The sequence below is a fragment of the Doryrhamphus excisus genome, chromosome 10 (genome assembly GCF_030265055.1).
Source record: "Doryrhamphus excisus isolate RoL2022-K1 chromosome 10, RoL_Dexc_1.0, whole genome shotgun sequence".
NCBI lineage: Eukaryota > Metazoa > Chordata > Actinopteri > Syngnathiformes > Syngnathidae > Doryrhamphus > Doryrhamphus excisus.
Genome location: NC_080475.1, coordinates 18,353,618 through 18,373,163, shown reverse-complemented (window position 1 = coordinate 18,373,163; position 19,546 = coordinate 18,353,618). Strand labels below are relative to the sequence as shown.

The 19,546-nt window shown below is 41.9% G+C and overlaps 1 protein-coding gene across 2 annotated transcripts in view; it reads left to right on the top strand.

Moving 5' to 3' along the window:
• The first annotated feature begins 1,517 nt into the window (after positions 1 to 1,517).
• The window catches only part of fignl2 (fidgetin like 2), a 32,248-nt gene continuing 14,219 nt past the window's right edge, over positions 1,518 to 19,546 (top strand). Inside the window, exons 1-2 of one of the 2 annotated variants that reach the window (XM_058085604.1) lie at positions 1,518 to 1,597; positions 18,432 to 18,580. In XM_058085604.1, coding sequence (XP_057941587.1) covers positions 18,556 to 18,580 — 25 coding nt within the window. In that variant the 5' untranslated portion in view covers positions 1,518 to 1,597; positions 18,432 to 18,555. Of the gene's footprint in view, positions 1,598 to 16,891; positions 17,070 to 18,431; positions 18,581 to 19,546 lie in introns of those variants that run through there. The other variant, XM_058085603.1, reaches the window with a different exon arrangement.

Here is a 19,546-nt window from a genome sequence, read left to right as displayed (position 1 = left end):
ACATTCCTCTTCCCTTTCTGTCGGTTGGAAAATGTGCTCAAAGAGAAGGAAAAAGCAACACAAAGTAGACACGAGGTTGATCTCATTTTATTGCAGATCACCCGATGACGCCTGTTTCACCCTTTGGTCCGGTACCAGTAGCCATCCTGGGCTTCTGTTTATTGCATTCATCAGTGGCGACATGGAAGATGATTCTACAGAAGGTGCCTGTGGCTTCACATTTATGTTTTGTCTCAGGACAAAACTCTTATTTACTTCAGACAGTCATGTACAGATGCAATTTTCATCCCCTGTGGTTTGTGAAGAAAGCATGTGTGATCATGGATGCGGTTTTCTATTCCTGAAGTGTCTTTTTCTATTGTTGTTCTGTCGGCGTGTCAGTGAAGAGAACAACTGTTGAAAGAGCCTATTGTTCAGGTTTGCGTCGTCACTGGTGACGGGGCCATGGTGAGGATTAGATGGACAACAGACAGCTTTCACCAAGCTCTGGCTTTGTCCAGGTCTTCTCCGTGTAGCTGGACACTTTTAGAAAAGACACCCCAGTGAGCCTTGTCTCGCTCGGTTACCCCTATTTCCCTGAACACTGGGCACGAGTTCCACCCTGGAGAAAAGGTTTAATAAGGAGTGGAGAAATGCCATTAGCTCCCCATCAACAGAGGTTGATGGGGAGCTATAGAAATAAGAGCTATAAGAAAATAGAGGGACCAATGGACCAACAAAAACTACTGCAGTCTGTGACATTCACACAAAAGGGAAACTCGTTCCCTTTCCTAAGGTTTAGGCTGGCTGCTACTTGGATTTTGTGCAGAGAAAAATCCACATGAAATATTTGGGCTCAATTATGAAATAATAAGGGAGCTACATTTTACATTAAACTTGTGCAGCAGGCACGTCCTCCCTTATCAAAAATAACGCCTTAACGGTGGTAATTTATTTCATTAATTATGTTACATTTTTTTTTAGAGTAATGCATGCATCATGGTGCACAGTGTAGCCCCTCCCCCCACACCCCCCCAAGAGTCCCACAGACTCTGTCGCCTCTTTATAACTTTATTCTGAAATGAACACATCAACAGCAGTGATATTCAAACACCGTTTATGTATCTCAACTCTCAACACAAACACGTCTCTAGCCCGTTTGTCATCGCAACACTTCCTCACTACACGGATCGCAAGATGCGTTCACTGACACCCCGAACATCACATAATGTCTTTATTATGCGTGCATGTGTGGTCTAAATCAGGGGTCACCCACACGGTGCCCTCTTGCACCAGGTGAGTCTCCCACCAGCCTGTTCTAAAAATCAGTCAAATAGCACCAATTACCTGTAAGCTGCTGACATTTTTTCGTTGTCATTCCTGTTTAGATCACAATTACATGTAAACGGGAAATTACAAAATATGTAAAAATACTTTGAACATTTCAACAAAAGTCTGGTTTACTAGTGTCCATTCTCTTTCGCTGCTTTAAGTGAACATGATTAAACGCAGATCCCATTTACGACACTAGATGGGCACCTGAATGCACCAGGGCAGCCGCGCAGGTTTCAGAGTTGTCGTAACATTTGATGTTCAACTAACAGTGTGGCTTATAAACGTGAGTAACCAGGTTATTTCTCATTCCTTCAATGCTAGACGCTGTTGGCACCGTCATATTGGAGTGTGTTGGGATTCAGATACCAAGCTGGTCGCTAACTGCTGAGCTAAGTTAGCCATTGCCACTAATGGATATTGTTAGCATGCTATTTTAGTGTGTTTCGTGTACTTCTTATTGCTGAGATGTTATGTTGCTAACTGCTGAGCTAAGTTAGCCATTGCCACTAATAGATATTGTTAGCATGTTATGAGATGTTATGTTGCTAACTGCTGAGCTAAGTTAGCATTGCCACTAATAGATATTGTTAGCATGCTATTTCAGTGTGTTTAGTGTACTGATTATAGCTGAGATGTTATGTTGCTAACTGCTAGCTTTATAAACATTGCAGTAGGGTAGATGAATATCATTAATTATTCCCAATAACATATAGTTAAAGGCAACTTGTCTATTTGAGAAGTGTGTATCAAACTGGTAGCCCTTAGCATTCATCAGGACCCAAGAAGTAACTTGGTTTCTAAAAGGTTGGTGACCCCGGTCGAAAACAGAAATGCAAATAAAAACAATAAGTGGATATTCTTGCCACTCACTTTGTAACCCTGCAGACAAGTAAGCGAAATTGGCGAGAGAAAAAATGGCGGCGCCTGTCTACCGTATGACAATGCTGATATAAAAGGACACTTCAAGGGAACAAAATGTGAGCACAAACCCATTTTGGCAAGACACAACTGATTCTGCTAGGGCTAAAATGAGATGAATGGGCCAGCGATGACTTTATTGGGAACCAAACAACCATTCATACCACACTCACATTCATGATTAGAACATGTATAAAATAAATTTATATAAAGGCTAAACTCCACAGATATTTTCATTTTACATGTAGTTAAGTTAACATGTTTTAAATAATAATAATATTTTATGCAATTTGCATTTGACCTATTTGCAGTGAATAAATGCATACCACCATTTAGGGAAATAGTCTTCATCATCATGTAAGCGATTTTGCAAATTAATGTCAGCCACGTTAACCATCAACACACAACTTGCCTCAGCAAGCAAGGGTCTCTTTTGCATCACTTATCATTTTTTATCAAACTTATTTGGTTGATAGGACAGCGGCTGCAGCACACATCATACTGTGTATACCAATTATTGTTTACTAATTTGTTACATTTATTGCTGAGGGAAAATAGATTGGCTGGATTGCATCACGTGTAAAATCATTTATGGTACTACGGTAAACATGATTGTCTTCAATTGCACTAGTGGTATATGCAACAAGTGTACTTGAAGGCAGCGGTAACTTGCAACTAGATTCTGCTTGTTGAGCATGAAGTGTAGATGATCTGACTGGAATCTTTCCATGGTGTCCCAACTCTAAAAAAACAACTACCCGTTTCTTAATAGTATCTGAAATACATAAATATATACAATCTCGTAATTCTGTGGCAGGCGCTTATTGTTGTTTCATTTTTATTCAAATATCCCCCTGTGGCAATTGACGTACCCCTGGGGGTACCCCACTTTGGGAACCACTGGTTTAAACCAACTGAGTCAGTCTTGGTATGTATTGTATTTCAGTCCTTCCATCTCTACTTGCGGCTCAAATGACCACCACTGATATCAGATCTCACATCCTTGCTCTATCTAACGGCCTACAGGGGGGGGGGGCGCTCTGGTATGCTGTCTGATCATATTTGTGTGCACACTAGAAAAATACCTTTGTATCTTGAATGAGATCTGACTTAGGAATTGGTTTATTGTAATTCCCCGGTGTGAAACAATCCCCTTTACAGTTGCTTACCTAGTTTTAGTTCCATCTCTTAATGCCTTGGTGCCCCACATTCCAAAATTAAACGGATGATTGTGATAGAAAACAGCTTTGGGTCCAGTTAAACTCTAGTTTTATCAAAGGGTCCTCCATTGGCTGAAGACCTGTTTCCATTCCTTCTGACCACATACTTGCATGCCATGGAAAGTTCATGTTTCTGAGCCAGTGTCACATATCCCTCTCCAGCATGCATGGACGTGGCCATAGACTGTCACACTCCACATACCTGCAGTGTGTGAGAGGAGCATTTCAGCAGAGCCATCACTAAAGTCTGACGTGGAAAGCTATTCATCAAAGTAAAGCCCTGCAAGTGTCTTATCACTCAGGAGCGTTAAATGTGATGTGTCTGTTAAGTTCTGCGGTTGACCTCTGTGGTGTGTGTATGTGCATACACTGTCAGTGTGTGGAGCTGTGCGACGGTGGTTTAACCCCGCTGCATTGAACCCCGGGTTGCTCAGGGCTGCCGCCTAATTCTCCAATTTTCAGCTGTTAGAGATAGAATTGGAATAATAAACAGCTGAACCCCCCCAGTAATCCTGCTGCCCGCCGCTCCCCTCTGCCTTACACACACGTGCACACACACACACACACACACACACACACAATCTTTCCTCAACTGCCCGTCAGCCCTCTTCAGGGCAACTGGGGCTGGGGTAGAGTTTCTGTGGCGTAATCTGGGACAAAGCTCCTGCACTCGCTCCTCAGCTTTAATGAATTGATACTGGTCAACCCTCGGTGCCTGGAACTGATTATCACCCCCAACACGTCCATGCAGCATACAAATAAAGCAGTCATACTCATCACCTCCTTTCCTTTGTGAGTGTGGGGAAATAACGTCTACTTTGTATTTGGAAACACACAGTTTGTTGTAACTTTCTACGTAACTTGGGATGTTTACTTGCTCTTCAGTGGTGCACTGCTCTAGGTTAGTGGACATAGTCCTAGAAATAATTAGTCCTCTGAGGTCACCTCAGGTCTGGACAATTTCCAGAGGCTCTAAGCGCTCAGCTAAAAATACTATATACTAAATACTACATACTAAATACTTGGTGTCTACAAACGTTTAAGTAAGATGTACATGTCCCAATAACAGAAAATCACCAAAGGCTTGCTAAATATATTTGTTTGAATTCTAATTGGTGCCATCATCTTATGTCTACCCCACCAGAGCATTATGTCAACTTCCGCCAGAAGCATTCCGCAAGATTTAAACCCCTGTGGTAGGCTCACACTATAGGTCCGTGTAGTGCAGCTCCGTCTCCGGCAGCCGTATGGTACAACGGTAAGAATCAGTCTTAACTTTTTTTTCAGACGCAGCTGACGCCAGAGCACTGTCCTGTCTAGCAACAGAGAAAAAGACTATAGTCAATTAGGAAGTTTAATTTGAGGAAACCAAGTATCAATTTCGATATACTTAACTTGTATTTACAACATCAGATTGATACCAAATCTGGGATTATTCCCCAGCACAACCCATCTAAATGTGTTTTAGAGTTAAAAACCTTCCATGTTCTAAACATTTCACACGTTACTGAGACAGGGCAACGTATGAGAGGTCAGTGTTCAGTGGGTGACATTTGTGACGTGAGGGGAAAATTGTGGAAAAAGGAAATGGACATTGTGAAGCCATATCGTTCTGCTTCCGTTTTGCTTCCTTCTCAGTTGAATTGTCCTCCCTTGGCAGATGACGGTGATGACGGGAATGGGGAATGGGGAATGGGGAATGGCGATGGAAGGGGAATGGCCAATGACGCTGAAGAAGGTTGCAGTGGACCTGCTGTGAGTGCAATTACTTGCAGTGAATCAGGGTGTCACGCATCCAGTTTGGGGATGGGGGGGGGGGTGAATTATCACTGCCCAGAAGATTATTGTGCCTCTGTAAGAACGGTGTTGGCCATTTTCACTGCCTTTCTTCGATCAGCACAATGTCCTCTGGAGGGACTCTTTTTAATGAGGGGCTTTTCCCATGGAGATGAGCTGATGACTCGGCACAGTTGGTGACCTGGCATGTCACATACAGGAAGTAGATGGTCATCCAATCTCTTCCCCACCTGTGGTCACCTGGATGCTCTGGAACTGCTCCTTCCTCGTCTAAGATGGGCTGGTCCCTTCCTATGGCTAATACTAGTATGCCTGATGCGAAGCTGATTAGTTACACTATTAAACTATTGATTCCTGGCAACTACCGAGCCACTGTTTAACTGCAATCTTTCATATGGGCGACTGAGCGTGCTAAAATATCCCCTCTCAAAATGTTGCAGTATGCACCTTCCATCCATTTTCTGTACCGCTTATCCTCACAAAGGTCGCTGGCATGCTGGACGCTATCCCAGAACATTAGTTAAGAAAGGCATGGCTCTGTTGGTGGAGTGGTCATCTTCCAACACCAAGTTTGCGGGTTCAATCCTGTGTCCTGCCCTGATCAGGTCCAAGTATCTTGGGAAAGATTGCTCCTGATGCTGCTCCTCCACCTGGGGCAACACCCCATTCCCAACCTGGAGGGAGCACTTCACCCTTTTCTGACTGAGAAGCATGGCCTCTGATTTGGAGTTTCATCTCAGAAGCTTCACACCGTCCCAATAAATGCTGAAGGTCACACTTCGAGAGGCCATCAGGAACACATCGTCCGCAAATAGCGGTTGTACAAGCACTGAATGGCACTTAGTATTGCGCCACCCATCCCGTACTGCCATAGTACCCCCCAAAGGACGCCGCGAAGGACACGGTCAAATGTTTTTTTCCAAGTCCACAAAGCACATGTAGACTGGTTAGGCAAACCCTCAAGTGGGTGCAGAGCTGGTCCAGTGTTCCACGACCGGGACGAAAACCGCATTGAACCTCTTGTAGCCGAGGTTCGACCAAAAGTCGTACCCTCTCCAGCACCCTGGAATAGACTTGACCTCCTATAAATAGACCACTCCCTAGTCATCAGTAATTAAGCTTTCAACTATTTTGGGCTGTGGGGTCCCATTAAATCCATCACTGGGTCTTCTAGGAGATACCACACAAATAGACTTTCCTAATAAATATCAAAACCTAATATACATATATATATATTTTTTTGTTACACCCCCCCCCCCCCCCCCCCCCCCCAAGTTTCCATGTGGTGTATCCGGCCTGCTTTGGGTCCGGGTCCGGTATCCCTTCGGCATTCCCCCTATACGCTGAGCTGACCAAAGGTGGCCCCGTCTGTCTCCCAGACACTTTTTAATGCACTACACATGCACAGCCATACAAACGGGAGAAGAAAAAAGAAACACACACACATGAAAACATGGGTAAGAGCAATGCTTATTTTTATATTTCAAATATACAACATGAGGTGGCCAGAAATATTTCAGTATTGAACAAAGCAAAATTTGTTCTCAATCAGAAATCACTCCACACTCTTTATTGCTCTCTGGTTCTACCGTATCTTACTTATTGTGTGGAAATATGGGCTAATAACTATAAAAGCAATCTTCACTCGCTAAATGTACTGCAAAAAAGGTCAGTAAGGATAATTCATAATGCCGCCTCGAGAGAACATACTAACTCCTTATTTCTAAAATCACAAATACTTACACTTGCTGATATAGTTCATCTTCAAACAGCTAAAATAATGCATAAGGCAACCAATTAGCTAAAAATGTCTCCAAAATTCTCAGGGAAGAAGTACATTTGAAACACTTATATGCTAGGACTACGTTAAAAAGCCATAGCATTTCAGTATGTGGAATCAAACAATGGAATGGATTGAGTAAGGACCTCAAACAATGCACAACGATGAGCCAATTCAAGAAACAATACAAGCAGTTGATGTTTGCTAAATACAAGGATGAAGAGTCTTGAACCAGTCATGATGTGCTATATATATCACTATATTGACACTTACTATGGTACCCATTATGTCATTGGATGGTCATATCACCTCCTACTTCGGTACGGGACCAAAAATAAAAACATTGAAAATAAAAACATAAAAATAAAAAAAAAACTTAAAATGTATCATGGAAAGCAGGAAGTGAACAAATGTAACAGTTACTGATTGTAAAAGTACCAGATGGAGGGGTAGGATTTAATAAGCTTTGCTTCTTCCTACTCCTTTTGGACATGTGGAACTGTGAACTGATTATGGGATGCACTCAATTGGAATCTGATGCATGTTCAAATGAAATAAAATCATTACCATTACCATAATGCACAACACAGCAGGAAGAAACATGGGAAAGGGGACAAAATCACAACCAGGATTGGGGGGGAGGGGTGATGTTGAGACTCGATGCACAATCTTTACATTTTTTTTATTATGATTAATTTGTTAATTAGCATTCTTTATTTAGTATTTTTTCATTCATTCATCCATTTTCTACCGCTTATCCTCACGAGGGTCCCAGGGGGTGCTGGAGCCTATCCCAGCTGTCTTTGGGCGAGAGGCGGGGTACACCCTGGACTGGTGGCCAGCCAATCACAGGGCACATATAGACAAACTACCATTCCCACCCACATTCATACCTATGGACAATTTGTAGTGGCCAATTAACCTAGCATGTTTTTGGAATACCACGCATGCATTGTCCACACATGCAAACTTCACACAGAGATGGCCAAGGGTGGTATTTAACTCAGGTCTCCTAGCTGTGAGGTCTGCGCGCTAACTACTAGACCGCCGTGCAGCCCTTTGTTTAATTTAATGCAACTTAATTTACCCTTGCTTATTATACTTATTATATTTCTTATGATACTTATACATGTATTTTACCTCTTTCTCTCACCAATACAGCACAATTATGTGACACTGTACTATTATTGTATTACCATTACCGTTACTTTTTTTTCTCTCTTCTTTTCTTTCTTTTTCACATTTGACCTAATTCCGGTCAGTATACATTCCACTCATCCTGTGACAAATCTTGTGATACTGCACAACCCTCCCTTGCTCCTGTTACCGTATTATGTCCATGTATTGTTTTATTACCTTCTCATCTATGTTGTAAATATCCCCTTATATGATTATCACAGTTGTACTATACATAATACAATACATAGTACAAATAAATAGGTGCGGTCTCTCCTCTTGCTATGGGTTTTCTGAATCACTCTTTGGGTTGTGACGGCAGCTAAAAGTATGATACCAACTAATGTGTACACATTTTTCAGCCAACCACAAACAGCGACGGCATGTGATACAAAGTACCATCTTTTCCAGACTATAAGTCACACTTTTTTTCATAGGTTGGCTGTTCCTGTGACTTATAATCCAGAGTGACTTATACATGAAAAAAGTGTTTATGTTACATAAACACTGGACACCTTTTCTGTTCATGTTTATTTTTTGTGTAGCTGAATAAGCATTGTGTTAGCATATCTTACACCTATTCAGCCTGTTCTCTATTATTTTATTGTTAGAACCTGCCTTCCAAGGGGACGTAATGTCTGTTTTGGTCAAGTAGTTTGTCAAATAAATTACCCGCAAAAAATGGGACTTATACTCCAGTGCAACTTATTTATGTTTTTTCTGCCTAATTATGCATTTCTGGCCTTGTGAGACTTATACTCCGGAGCAACTTATAGTCCAGAAAATACGGTATGTATTCTCATCGCCTTATCTCATCTTACAAATCTCATTCAAAGAGTAAAAAAGAGAGAAAAAAAATGTGGCCACAAAGATGAGAGATTAGTGGAGCTGTCCTGTGTCAGTTTTCACTTCTAAACTTTTCATTTGGGGGGACAAGTCTTTTATTTAGGGGGGTGTTGCCCCCCCATTACGCTAGCATAGAGCTGGTCCCGATATTTATTCTTACCGTGATCTGAAAAGATGGAGTACATGCATATATATGCGTAGTATACCATCAAAGGTTCTCCTATTTTGCGACGACAGAGCATGAATGCAGGTGGATCACAAGCACGATGCATTAGCCTGCTGCTGTGTTTAATGTGACTGTCAGGAGCAGAGGTGGTCGACATGGTGGCGGGCATTGTGGCCTGTGATGCGCAGTCCAGTGGGAGGCCTTTATTTGATTGGTTAAGATTACACCCCTCATGCCTTCTCTCCTCCTTCTTTGCCACTTGCGCCGATCGGTGGGATGGAGGCGTGAGTGCGTTGCACTGGGCCGAACTTTGCTGCTCACGAAAATTGCAAATTGTGTTTGGCCACACCCAGGGCAGGTGCACCGCGCCTGCTCTACGGAAGTAGAGCCCTTGGTCTGAGTGAAGTGTTTTGGACAAGATATGAGCTATTTTGCTAAAAGAGTGTTGAGAAAGTCCAGTCTGTTTCAGGAAATGACCCAAAGCAATTGAGATTTTGGGGTGCTGACTATTTTTATGATAAAGGAATTAGCTTTGAAACATGAGTGAAAAGTTTTGGGAGAGATATGAACTTTCGTGATCTAAGTGATCTAAGTTGTTGTGCCTTTTTTGTGCCAAGTGGTCTTAGAGTTTTGAGAATGTCTGGTTCAAGAAATGAGCCAAACCAATGGAGAAAAACTCTAATATGTCATTAGGCATTCTTAGGTAGCAAGATGGCGCCTGTGACTGGCTGTGCCACAGCTCCATTGCTGATGTTCGGAGTTATCCGGACAAGAGGAAAATGGAAGACAATGGACTTTTTTTTTCTTCTTTGGTTTTGTTGTCACATGGTTCTGTCTGTGTATCTGTTTCCAGAGCCACATGTAGGTGTGCGTTACGTATTACATCATTTTCCTGTTGTGCATTCCTGTCTGGATGTAGCTATTTACCTATTTACCGATCCAACGTGGGGGGGGTCGGGGGGGTGGGGATGGGGATGGTTGAATTTCAACCTGCCCCAAAAAGACATGTGCATATATCCTTGGAGCATTTTCTTAGCAAATCACCCTTTGTTGTTGTGCTGTATGAATATTTTCTTGTGAGTGAGTTAAAGCCAGGCCTGAATGATGAGTTTGTCTTGATGAAAGCAGCTGACCTGCTGACATAATTCATCACCGGTTGAACAACCTGCTGAATGGAAACGTTAAGCTGACACAGCTCGGAGTACGAGGTAAAACACTGGTGTATTGACCTGAATATACAGTACCTTGTCCATTCAAAAGTCACTTTAAGCCTGCTGCCGCTCCTTTGTCTGCAATCTCATATTAGTCTCCAATCGTGAGGCAACCACTACCCTTCCTCCTAGACCAGACAGTAGACCATGTTCCTCAGTACTGGACTGGATGTCCTCTATGAGTGAGAGCAAGTGTGCATAAATAACAGAGGGTCGGGGGGCAGGGTCTTGTGGACTGACACCTGTCAAACTCACTCATGTGACATTGAAGCTTGTGTACGGTATATAGCATACCTGCCTGGTTCTGCCTTTGTCATCTTTCCTCTTTCTGTCTTATTTTCCTCAATTTTGGTTGGTTATGTATCCTGAGGCCCTGAAGTCTTTGTGCTTCAGTAGTGCTGGGCTCAGCATGCCGCCTGTGTCCACACACTGCTGCCTCAGCACAAATAAGGCAATAGAGTCATATAGTTCCAGAGTTGTCTGCTTTCATCATCCCAGCTCCACCATACCCTCAGCTTACTCCATAGAAATACCATGAGCTAATGCAGTGAGCTTTCAATGTTCAAACATCCATCCATCCATTTTGTATGCCATGTATCCTCATTATGCTCGCAGGGAGATGCTGGAGCCTATCCCAGCTTATTGGGCAAGAGGCGGGTACACCCTGGACTGGTCACCAGCCAATCACAGGGCACATACAGACGGCAAATAAAGACTGGCCTAATAGAAGATAAAAAGACTACATTTTGTGAAAAACTACTTCAAACTAAATAATCTGTCCATGCAGAAAGTCAATTATATTGTACTTGCTAAGTAATCTTAAATTAACATTTCTGAAATTAAGACTTCTTTTTCTAGCAATAAGCACAAACTAAATTCTAGATTTAAGATTTTCAGACGTAAAAATAAGTCTTACGGTGACTAATGCCTATTTTAACCAACAACTGATAAAAAGAAAAAAATGGAGTGATCATGTCCTGTCTGATGTCCCAACCCACCATCAAAAATTTTAGAACGTAGTTACGGCAGATATACATTTCCACCAGTTGGTGGTGCCATTGGCGTCAGCATCAAAATGTAGTCGTCATCAGAACCCAACCCAAGTGATGACAAGGACAAGGTGAGGAGCAGTTTTTGCTGCTGTTTAATGTGAAAGCGATTCAATAGATTCAGAGCAGTGGGTTTTTGTGCCAAGCATTTGTGTAGTCGCCACTGTTCCTAATTGAGGAAATGCCATACATATGGGTCTTCAGGGTGTCACATACGTCATACACTCCAATTATTGTCGAAATCTGACCTTGTGGAGTCAAGTTATTTGGGTTTCGTGGTGCTTGGCAAGCCTCCAAGGCTCCGCCCACATTCTATGCCAAATGTTAAACGGTTTGCAAAATATAATTGTCCATATGTCTGGTATGCATTGTTTTAATGTGGCCTCATTTGCTCAAAGTCCCTAGGACCAGTTTGGCGAAATACAACCCAAAATGGCTACTTTAAACCAAAATGGCCGACTTCCTGTTTCTCTTTGAATCTGATCAGATTCTTAGACTTGTTTGTGCGTTCTTTCATAAGTGATGTCTCCACCAGATTTGATGAAGATCTGTGAAATGGATGCTGCACCATATTTAAATTATGACACTAACGTGCGCTCCTCCTGTTTGACCCTCGGCCCCCACCGTAGTTTGGTTGAAGCACGGTAACTCTGTAGCCACAAGCTGGAACATATTGATGGGAAATGGAGAAAGAAAAGAGTATTTACATTAGTAAAGTTAGCTTCAAAGCCCTGGCAGATGGCTCTTGTAGCAAGACCAAAGTTATTTGTATCTACCGTCGCTGTGTTTGACTTATCACAGATTCCATGGCCTGCCAGAGACTGGAGCAGTGCAGGTATTGTTTTTATTGTCATACACAGTGCTACCTTGGCATAAGAGTGGCCCAACTAACCAGTGCTTTTCACATCTGCCAGCTAAATTGGACTTCCAGCTGCTATTGACGGGCTGTCAATGTGATGACCGTGGCTGAAGTCCAGTGTTTTTCTAGCGTTAGCCATTTAGCATGGAACTACCACAATGATGCACATTAGCACTCAAAGTCATCAAATCTTACCTTTACGCATTCCCACATAGTATCAGCATTCGGAAGCAAGTATGAGGTGAAAGAAAATGGGGTAAAATACATCCAAATACAGCCATACGGTGCAGCGGTGCGTTCAAATATCGTCGAAAAAGTAGGACAATAAAAACATAAAAATCACATCACATAAAAAACTGTGGAAATAGTATTGTAATAAAATAATTTCTATGTATTTTAATGTGTTTTAGAAATGACATTAGGATTGCAATTTGGATAAAATGTTTTATGACTATTGCCCTATGTTTTAGGTATTTTCATTTGTACATTTCATGAAGGAAAGGTGCATTCAGGCAGTTCTTTAATAATAATCCTTTCTGAATGTTCCTAAATAGGCTTTTTACTAACAAGCATTTAGAATTTAAAACCAGTATCATAAATAAACTAATCTTATTTGGAGCTGACACAAATAAACAAAAACATCTTAGAGTGAGAGGTCTCACTCGCTCACATTTTGTATTTGCTGAACGTTTGTGGGCGTGTTTAAAAGCTAATATGCTAATAATAAAGAAAAATAGTAATATAAAAATATGCTTGCGGACTGTATTTTTTTAAATAATGGCCCAAAGTTCCCAAAAAATGTATATCTCTTTACATAAAATTGAATGTAATTATCGTTGTAGTTGCACATGGAATGGTTTACCACAAAGATATTTCCCCTACTTATTATAGATAAAAACGTACTTCTATCTGCGATTAAATGTGATTAATTGTGAGTTTACTATGGAGAAAAAGGTGATTAATTGCGATCAAATATTTTAATCGATTGACAGCCCTAATAATAATCCATAACAGGGCTCTACATTAAAAACAAAAATTACTTGCCCATCAGGAATCCTTAAGGTGAGAACTACTTGCCCGAACTTGCCCCATGTAAAATGAAAAGACTGCCATAATGATATCATCTAATTTTTGTGGCATCACATGAGAATCTCAAATAAAGATTAATTGATTATCATTTCTTGTGGTTGTTTTCCTACATAGATCATGACGTTCCATGGAAATCTGGATTGTCAAGAGGCTTCTAGGCACTTTGCCTTGATAAATAAAAGTACATTCATGATTGAATAAACATTGTGCTTATTAAATAATAAATGACAACACAAGTTATTGGGTAAACGTTCTTTACTATTGCAACCTGAGTCAGGTCAAACTAACAGCTTTAATCTCTGACATAAAGTAAAATAAACATCACATGATCTTAAGTTGTGCATGCAAAACATTGACAAGATTCCACCTTGGTGATTATATTCAGAAAAAGAAAGACTTAGAAAACACTTAGTGGTCTTATTAGACTTGAAAAATAGACCCGAAAAAGTCCATAGAAGTTCAAGTTGAGCCACAAACTGGAACATAAAGAATAACATTCTTTATTCATTCATAACATTTGTGTACTAGTAAAGTGTTTTTAATCCAGAAAAAAATGCTCAATGGTCAAACAATAATTTGTGACGCAAATTATTAAATTAACCGCTGTTAAAAAAAACTCTTCGCAGTATGGCATGCCAAAGTGCACTTGCCTGACGGGAATATCACTGATTGGATGTACTTGCCCGAATTTTGTTTTAACTTGCCCCATCGTTATTGTCGAGCCCTGCATAATTCAAGTTCATCAGTCTGTCAGTCATACTTTCTATTGAACTTGATGTCCATTTGAAAAATCTCCTGAAAGAAAAGGAGTAATCTACATCACAAACTTTATCCTGTTGCCACTAGGTGGCGCTGAGACAGATCGTATGTACCAATTATGATAAAGATCTGAGCTTGTGGAGCCAACTTATTAACACAGCACCATTTGGTGCTCGGGCCTTAAAAAGCCTTGAAACCAGGCAAACTGGCCATTGTCTGCGTGGCCAACACGCTAGCCACTCGTCTATCATGCAACTGCTTAGAAAACATGTGGAGTGTAATTGTAGTCGTGAACTGGGACGCAGTGTGTCTGTGAAGTTTCCTAACCACGCTAATGAGTTGCAGTGTTTCCTCCAATGGCTTTATTAGCCCACATTCCCATTTGAGCCATGTCACTGACCACCAGGGGCATCTCCTAAAATAGCTCACAGCACAAACCTTACAAGAGACTTTCAAAGTAGTTAAAAGTATACTTCCACTTTGGAACGGTTGAACTTGCAAATTGCAGCTGTAAAATTGTTTCAATATTTGATGAGATGGAGGAACTGACTGACCCCCCAAAACTCAGAGTTGGACATGTTCCTGCATTATGAACAAGATTAGAAAGATAACTGAAAGTGATGAAAGACATAACAGCTAAAAAGTACCCAAACCCCAACCCTCTTTTAGCATTGTTGTTGTGTTCTCAGATGCAAGATTTCATTGTCGGTATTGGAGACTCATTTATAATAATAATATAATATAATATCAAATTTATAATACTGACGAGCTAGCTTTAATGATGGGATCAAGGGATCACAATATCTGCTGCTGGTTCACTCACTCTGCATGGACTGTCTTGTAAACAAATATGATGTGTGATAGCTGGTACTGGGTGTTTATAACAAGAGTAGATGACGAGGCCATGTGGTCCTCTGTGTGGCGCTAAAAACAGACTGACAGCTGGATGTGACCTACGAGCAAATTAGAATTAGAAGAGCAGCTGATGGAGAGAGTGTTGAGTCATGGATGTCTACAGTATATGCCCATGGAGTTGTTGAATGTTGGCATTGACTTTTTTGCTTTAATACACTGATACACCTGCTTGTTTTACTGAAGGCTCATCTTCAGTTGAGGAATAGTAAAGCACAACATTACGCTAACAGACCTACCAAACCAAAGGTAGGACCTGCAGCATGTGCCCCTGCCGCCACAGGTGCCCCAGCTTGCCCTATCAGCCAACACCCTCAAAAGCAACGTTGGTGCCATAACAGTTGTGTGTGGGAGTCTCTTTCACACTGCCTGTAAAAGCAGCCATGTATTTGGTTCGATGTCGCTATTCTGTACAATCGGAGCCGACAGGGAACATAGTCCGTTGCAGAAGTCCTGACTGTGTGGAGGAAAATTCCGCACAGCCAGGACGGGTGTTGAATTCTACTACTCAACACGCACATTTTGTTGAACTTGACTTTTTTTTGGAATATGCAGTCAATATTTGACTAATCTGATTGTGAGATGCGGTGTCGCAGTGTGAATGTGCCACAGTTGATAAGATAAGATATGCAAAAAGAAGTTTATTTATGATTATGATTTGGGCTTTTGTTACTTACTTACTTACTTGTTTCCCAATAAAACCATTAGTTGTGCTCATAATTATTTTAGATTTACTTAGAAACTCTGCCCAAATTCTTTCCTGAATTTTTACTGATCAAAAAACCAAAAAGTCCTTTTTAAAAAGTATCCATATTGGCGATACTGGCTCTGTATTTACTTGGTATCGGATTGACACCAAATCTAGAGGCCATCAAATCGAATTTTCACTGATCAATAATCTAAAATTCCTTTTTAAAAAGTATCCATATTGGCGATACTGGCTCTGTATTTACTTGGTATCGGATTGACACCAAATCTAGAGGCCATCAAATCGAGCCTTTTTATACAAAGTATTTGTAGTTGTTGTATTAAGATGCTTTTACTTTCAGCTTCCTGTTAACCGGATAACCAGCATCGGAAATTGATGGATGGAAAAACAACTAGTGCCGAACACTCACAATTACAAGTGCGCCTGAATGCCTCACAGCTATTCCATTGGTTGTAGGCATTTTGTTAACAAGGGGGTAGTGGTTCTTTTAGAGTTGGGACACCATGGAAAGATTCCAGCCAGATAATGGACACGTCATACTCGATAAGCAGGATCCAAACTAGCAAACCGCCGTCGGTGCCGCACTGGTGTTTTATAAGAACGGTGCAAGGAATGGTGGTTAGAAAACACGAAAACAAGGAATAGTGGTGCGATGGTGCATGGCTGCAAGGATACAACTCTGCATGGGGGGTGGGGGGGATTGCAAGGGCAGGCCCATTCCAAATTTCAGTGGAAATGTTTGTTGTAGTTTCCAACTAATGTTCTTAACGCTGGTAATCATTTTCAACCTACAGGAAAAATAAGAGATTGGATCTTGTTGTGTTTCTAGGCAGTCATCTTGTCACAGCCACTTTCCTCACACTTCTTCAATCTTCACAGTGTCCAAGCTTCACTGCACTCCAGAGCAGATTGGTCAGTCCCCCATTCACCCTGCTGCCCTCCCCTACTTCCCTCTCTCCTTTCCCTCTCGCTCCCTCTGTCCTTCTGCTTAAATACTTTTAGCATAAAGCCAGAGGAGGGGGATGGGAGATCCATGGGGGAGGGCAGTGTTCACTCACTTGTCACTGGCCAGAGAGAGAGAGAGAGCGAGAGAGAGAGAGAGAGAGAGAGAGAGAGAGAGAGAGAGGAAGGGAAGAAGAATGAGTGTGGAGTTGTGTCCCATATGTGGGGAAAAAAGCAAAGCAGTGCAGTGCTCTGGTGTGCTCTGGTCTGGGGATTAACATCGGGCTTTCCCATCTGATGGAGGACATGCAGGCATGAATAGGTAAGGCTGCAGCCTTCTTCAGCTCCCTGTGCTGATCTGCTGTCATTGCTGTTGGACTTTATTCCACTGGCTGGGATGAGGAAGCAGTCGGCAGCTTTGCACTCCTCCTCTCAATCTTTTCCTGTGCACAGGCAAGGCTTTGTTTGTTTTTGGGCTGCCAAAGTCGAGTTGGGTGCTGTGATTGGGCTGAGTGATAAAAGTTGTCTGTCAGAGCAGAGGGCGTGATATTCTGACTATTCAGGATCTTCGTGTGGTCATTGCATAATTCACTTCCATGTAGATGACACATGAGTGAATGGACTCTGACCGCCGGGCTCGTTGCACTTGTTTATTTCTTCTTCGAGTAGTAACATGCAAACATCAGAAATTGTCAATATTGTCGGAGTTCATTCATTAATAATTCCAAAAAGTTACATGAAAGTTAAATATTATTATTCTGAATTAGTATTTTCTCTGCATGATTTTCTGGGTCTGTGACATCTTCTATTTCATTTGATTTTGATTTAAAAATAGGAGGATAAGCGGCATAGAAAACGGATGGATGGATGGATGGATGGATGAATGAGTGGAATTAACTAAGCCATCTCAACATCCCTCACTCTTCCATCCGCTACAAACATTTACATTTGTGGTGTATTATCAAGAGCATCCAGTAAATCAAATCAATGCTTTAGCCTTGCAGATCCGCTTTCAGCAGAACCTCATATCAGGATAAAAGAAGTGAAACAGCAGGATTAAAAACGGGATTTCATCCATGACTAGAACCCGGCATTTGGAAATTCTATGAATAGAACTTTATTTTGAAAAACATATATGATTCAGCACTTAGTTATGTAACACGAATGAATGGATTTGATAGAAATTCCGTGTATAAATGCCACCAATGCTCAGCACTTAGTCTGGTAGCTCCCAAAGTGTTTGGTCTCCAAAGAATGCAGCCTTTATTGCCCCGGTGCACAGAGCGCTGGTATGCAGGGAAGTCTTTTTCTGAGGCAGACTTAGACAGCCTGCCATTGGCTGGCCACCCGTCCCCCCCAAAGACAGCCGGGATAGGTTCCAGCATATCTGCAACCCTAGTGAGGATAAGCAGCATAAGAAATGGATGGATGTATTTAGAAAGCCTGGACAAGCCTGGGTGGACGCAGCTATACTGAATATAATACTGCCTATGATGAATACCCTGATGAATACCCTATCTGCTTCACTTTATATGTGGTCGCTAGTTCTGCTCAATAGAATATTCTCCTTTGCATGACTTTTAAGTTTAGTGTTTGTTGAAAAGACGTAGTTGTCGTTTGTCCAGACATTGCGTCCCAGCCTGTGACTGTCTTAAGCTCTCTTGTCTTTTTATGTTCCTCACAGGGCTTTTGTGTTGTTGGTGCAAGAGCATGTGCAAGAGTCAGTGATGGACTACAGCCCAACGGACATTAACCGTCGCTGGCATTCCCAAAACAGCATTCCTTTTTACTAAGACAAGCTCCACAGAATGCTGAGTCCTATTGTCCCCTATAGTGAGTACTTTGCACCTTTCTTTCTCTCCAATCCTTCTGCATGTCACAACAAACAACAAGTCAAGCTTCAGTTTGACTTTGCCTCCATCAATGAATCTCCTTCTCTCCTATCACGGCTCCACAAGAGTAGACATTGGCTTCTGTCGCTTGTGAAACATCCGTGCACAAGCCAGCAATCGTTTTCCCTGACATGCTAAACCTCAAGCCTGAATGTTTGGTCACAAGTGGAAGACATGCATGGGGGAAGGAGGGTGGACAGAGAACAGCCCAAACCATTCAGTGTCATTTTACCAAGACAGGTCAGGACTGCCTCCTGCTCTCCCTCCTTTACCCACCGCTCTCCATTCTCCACTCAGGGCCGACCTAATAACTGATATGTCCAGTTTGACAATCATCCACTGCCTCCCCTTTTGGCCCCCGCCACCAGGCTTCATTTGAGTGCAGTGCGTTGGCTTCCAAAACGGTATTGTTTTGCAGCCAGCATGGGGCTGCCTTCATGGCCTCTGCAAAAAAAGCTATTTTTTTTTCTTTTAACTGGCCTCAAAGGAGCTTTATCAGCATGACAGCTACAAGACAAGGGGGAGAAGCCAAGCATAATGGTTCATTTAAAACGTATTCCCTAATAATGAATGTTACAAGACTGAGAGGTTTTTTTTTCACTCGCTTGCATAAAATGTACTTCGTAAGCAAGAATGTGACGAATGTGACACAAGACTCACAATTGTTGAGGTTTTGTTTGCTTCCCCTCCAAAAACAGCCATGGCAGTGTTTTTGATTCCCAATTCCTCCGATGAGAAGAATTTAGAATGACCCTAAAGCCATGAATTAGCAGGGCCAACGTGTGCTGTTTTACCGGTTATTCCATTAGCTCGCTGCAAGCTTCTAGACCACATTGGTGGAATACCCACCACACTGCTGAAGTGGACAGCAAGTCAAACCATGTCTCAAATATTGGTGGAATAGTTA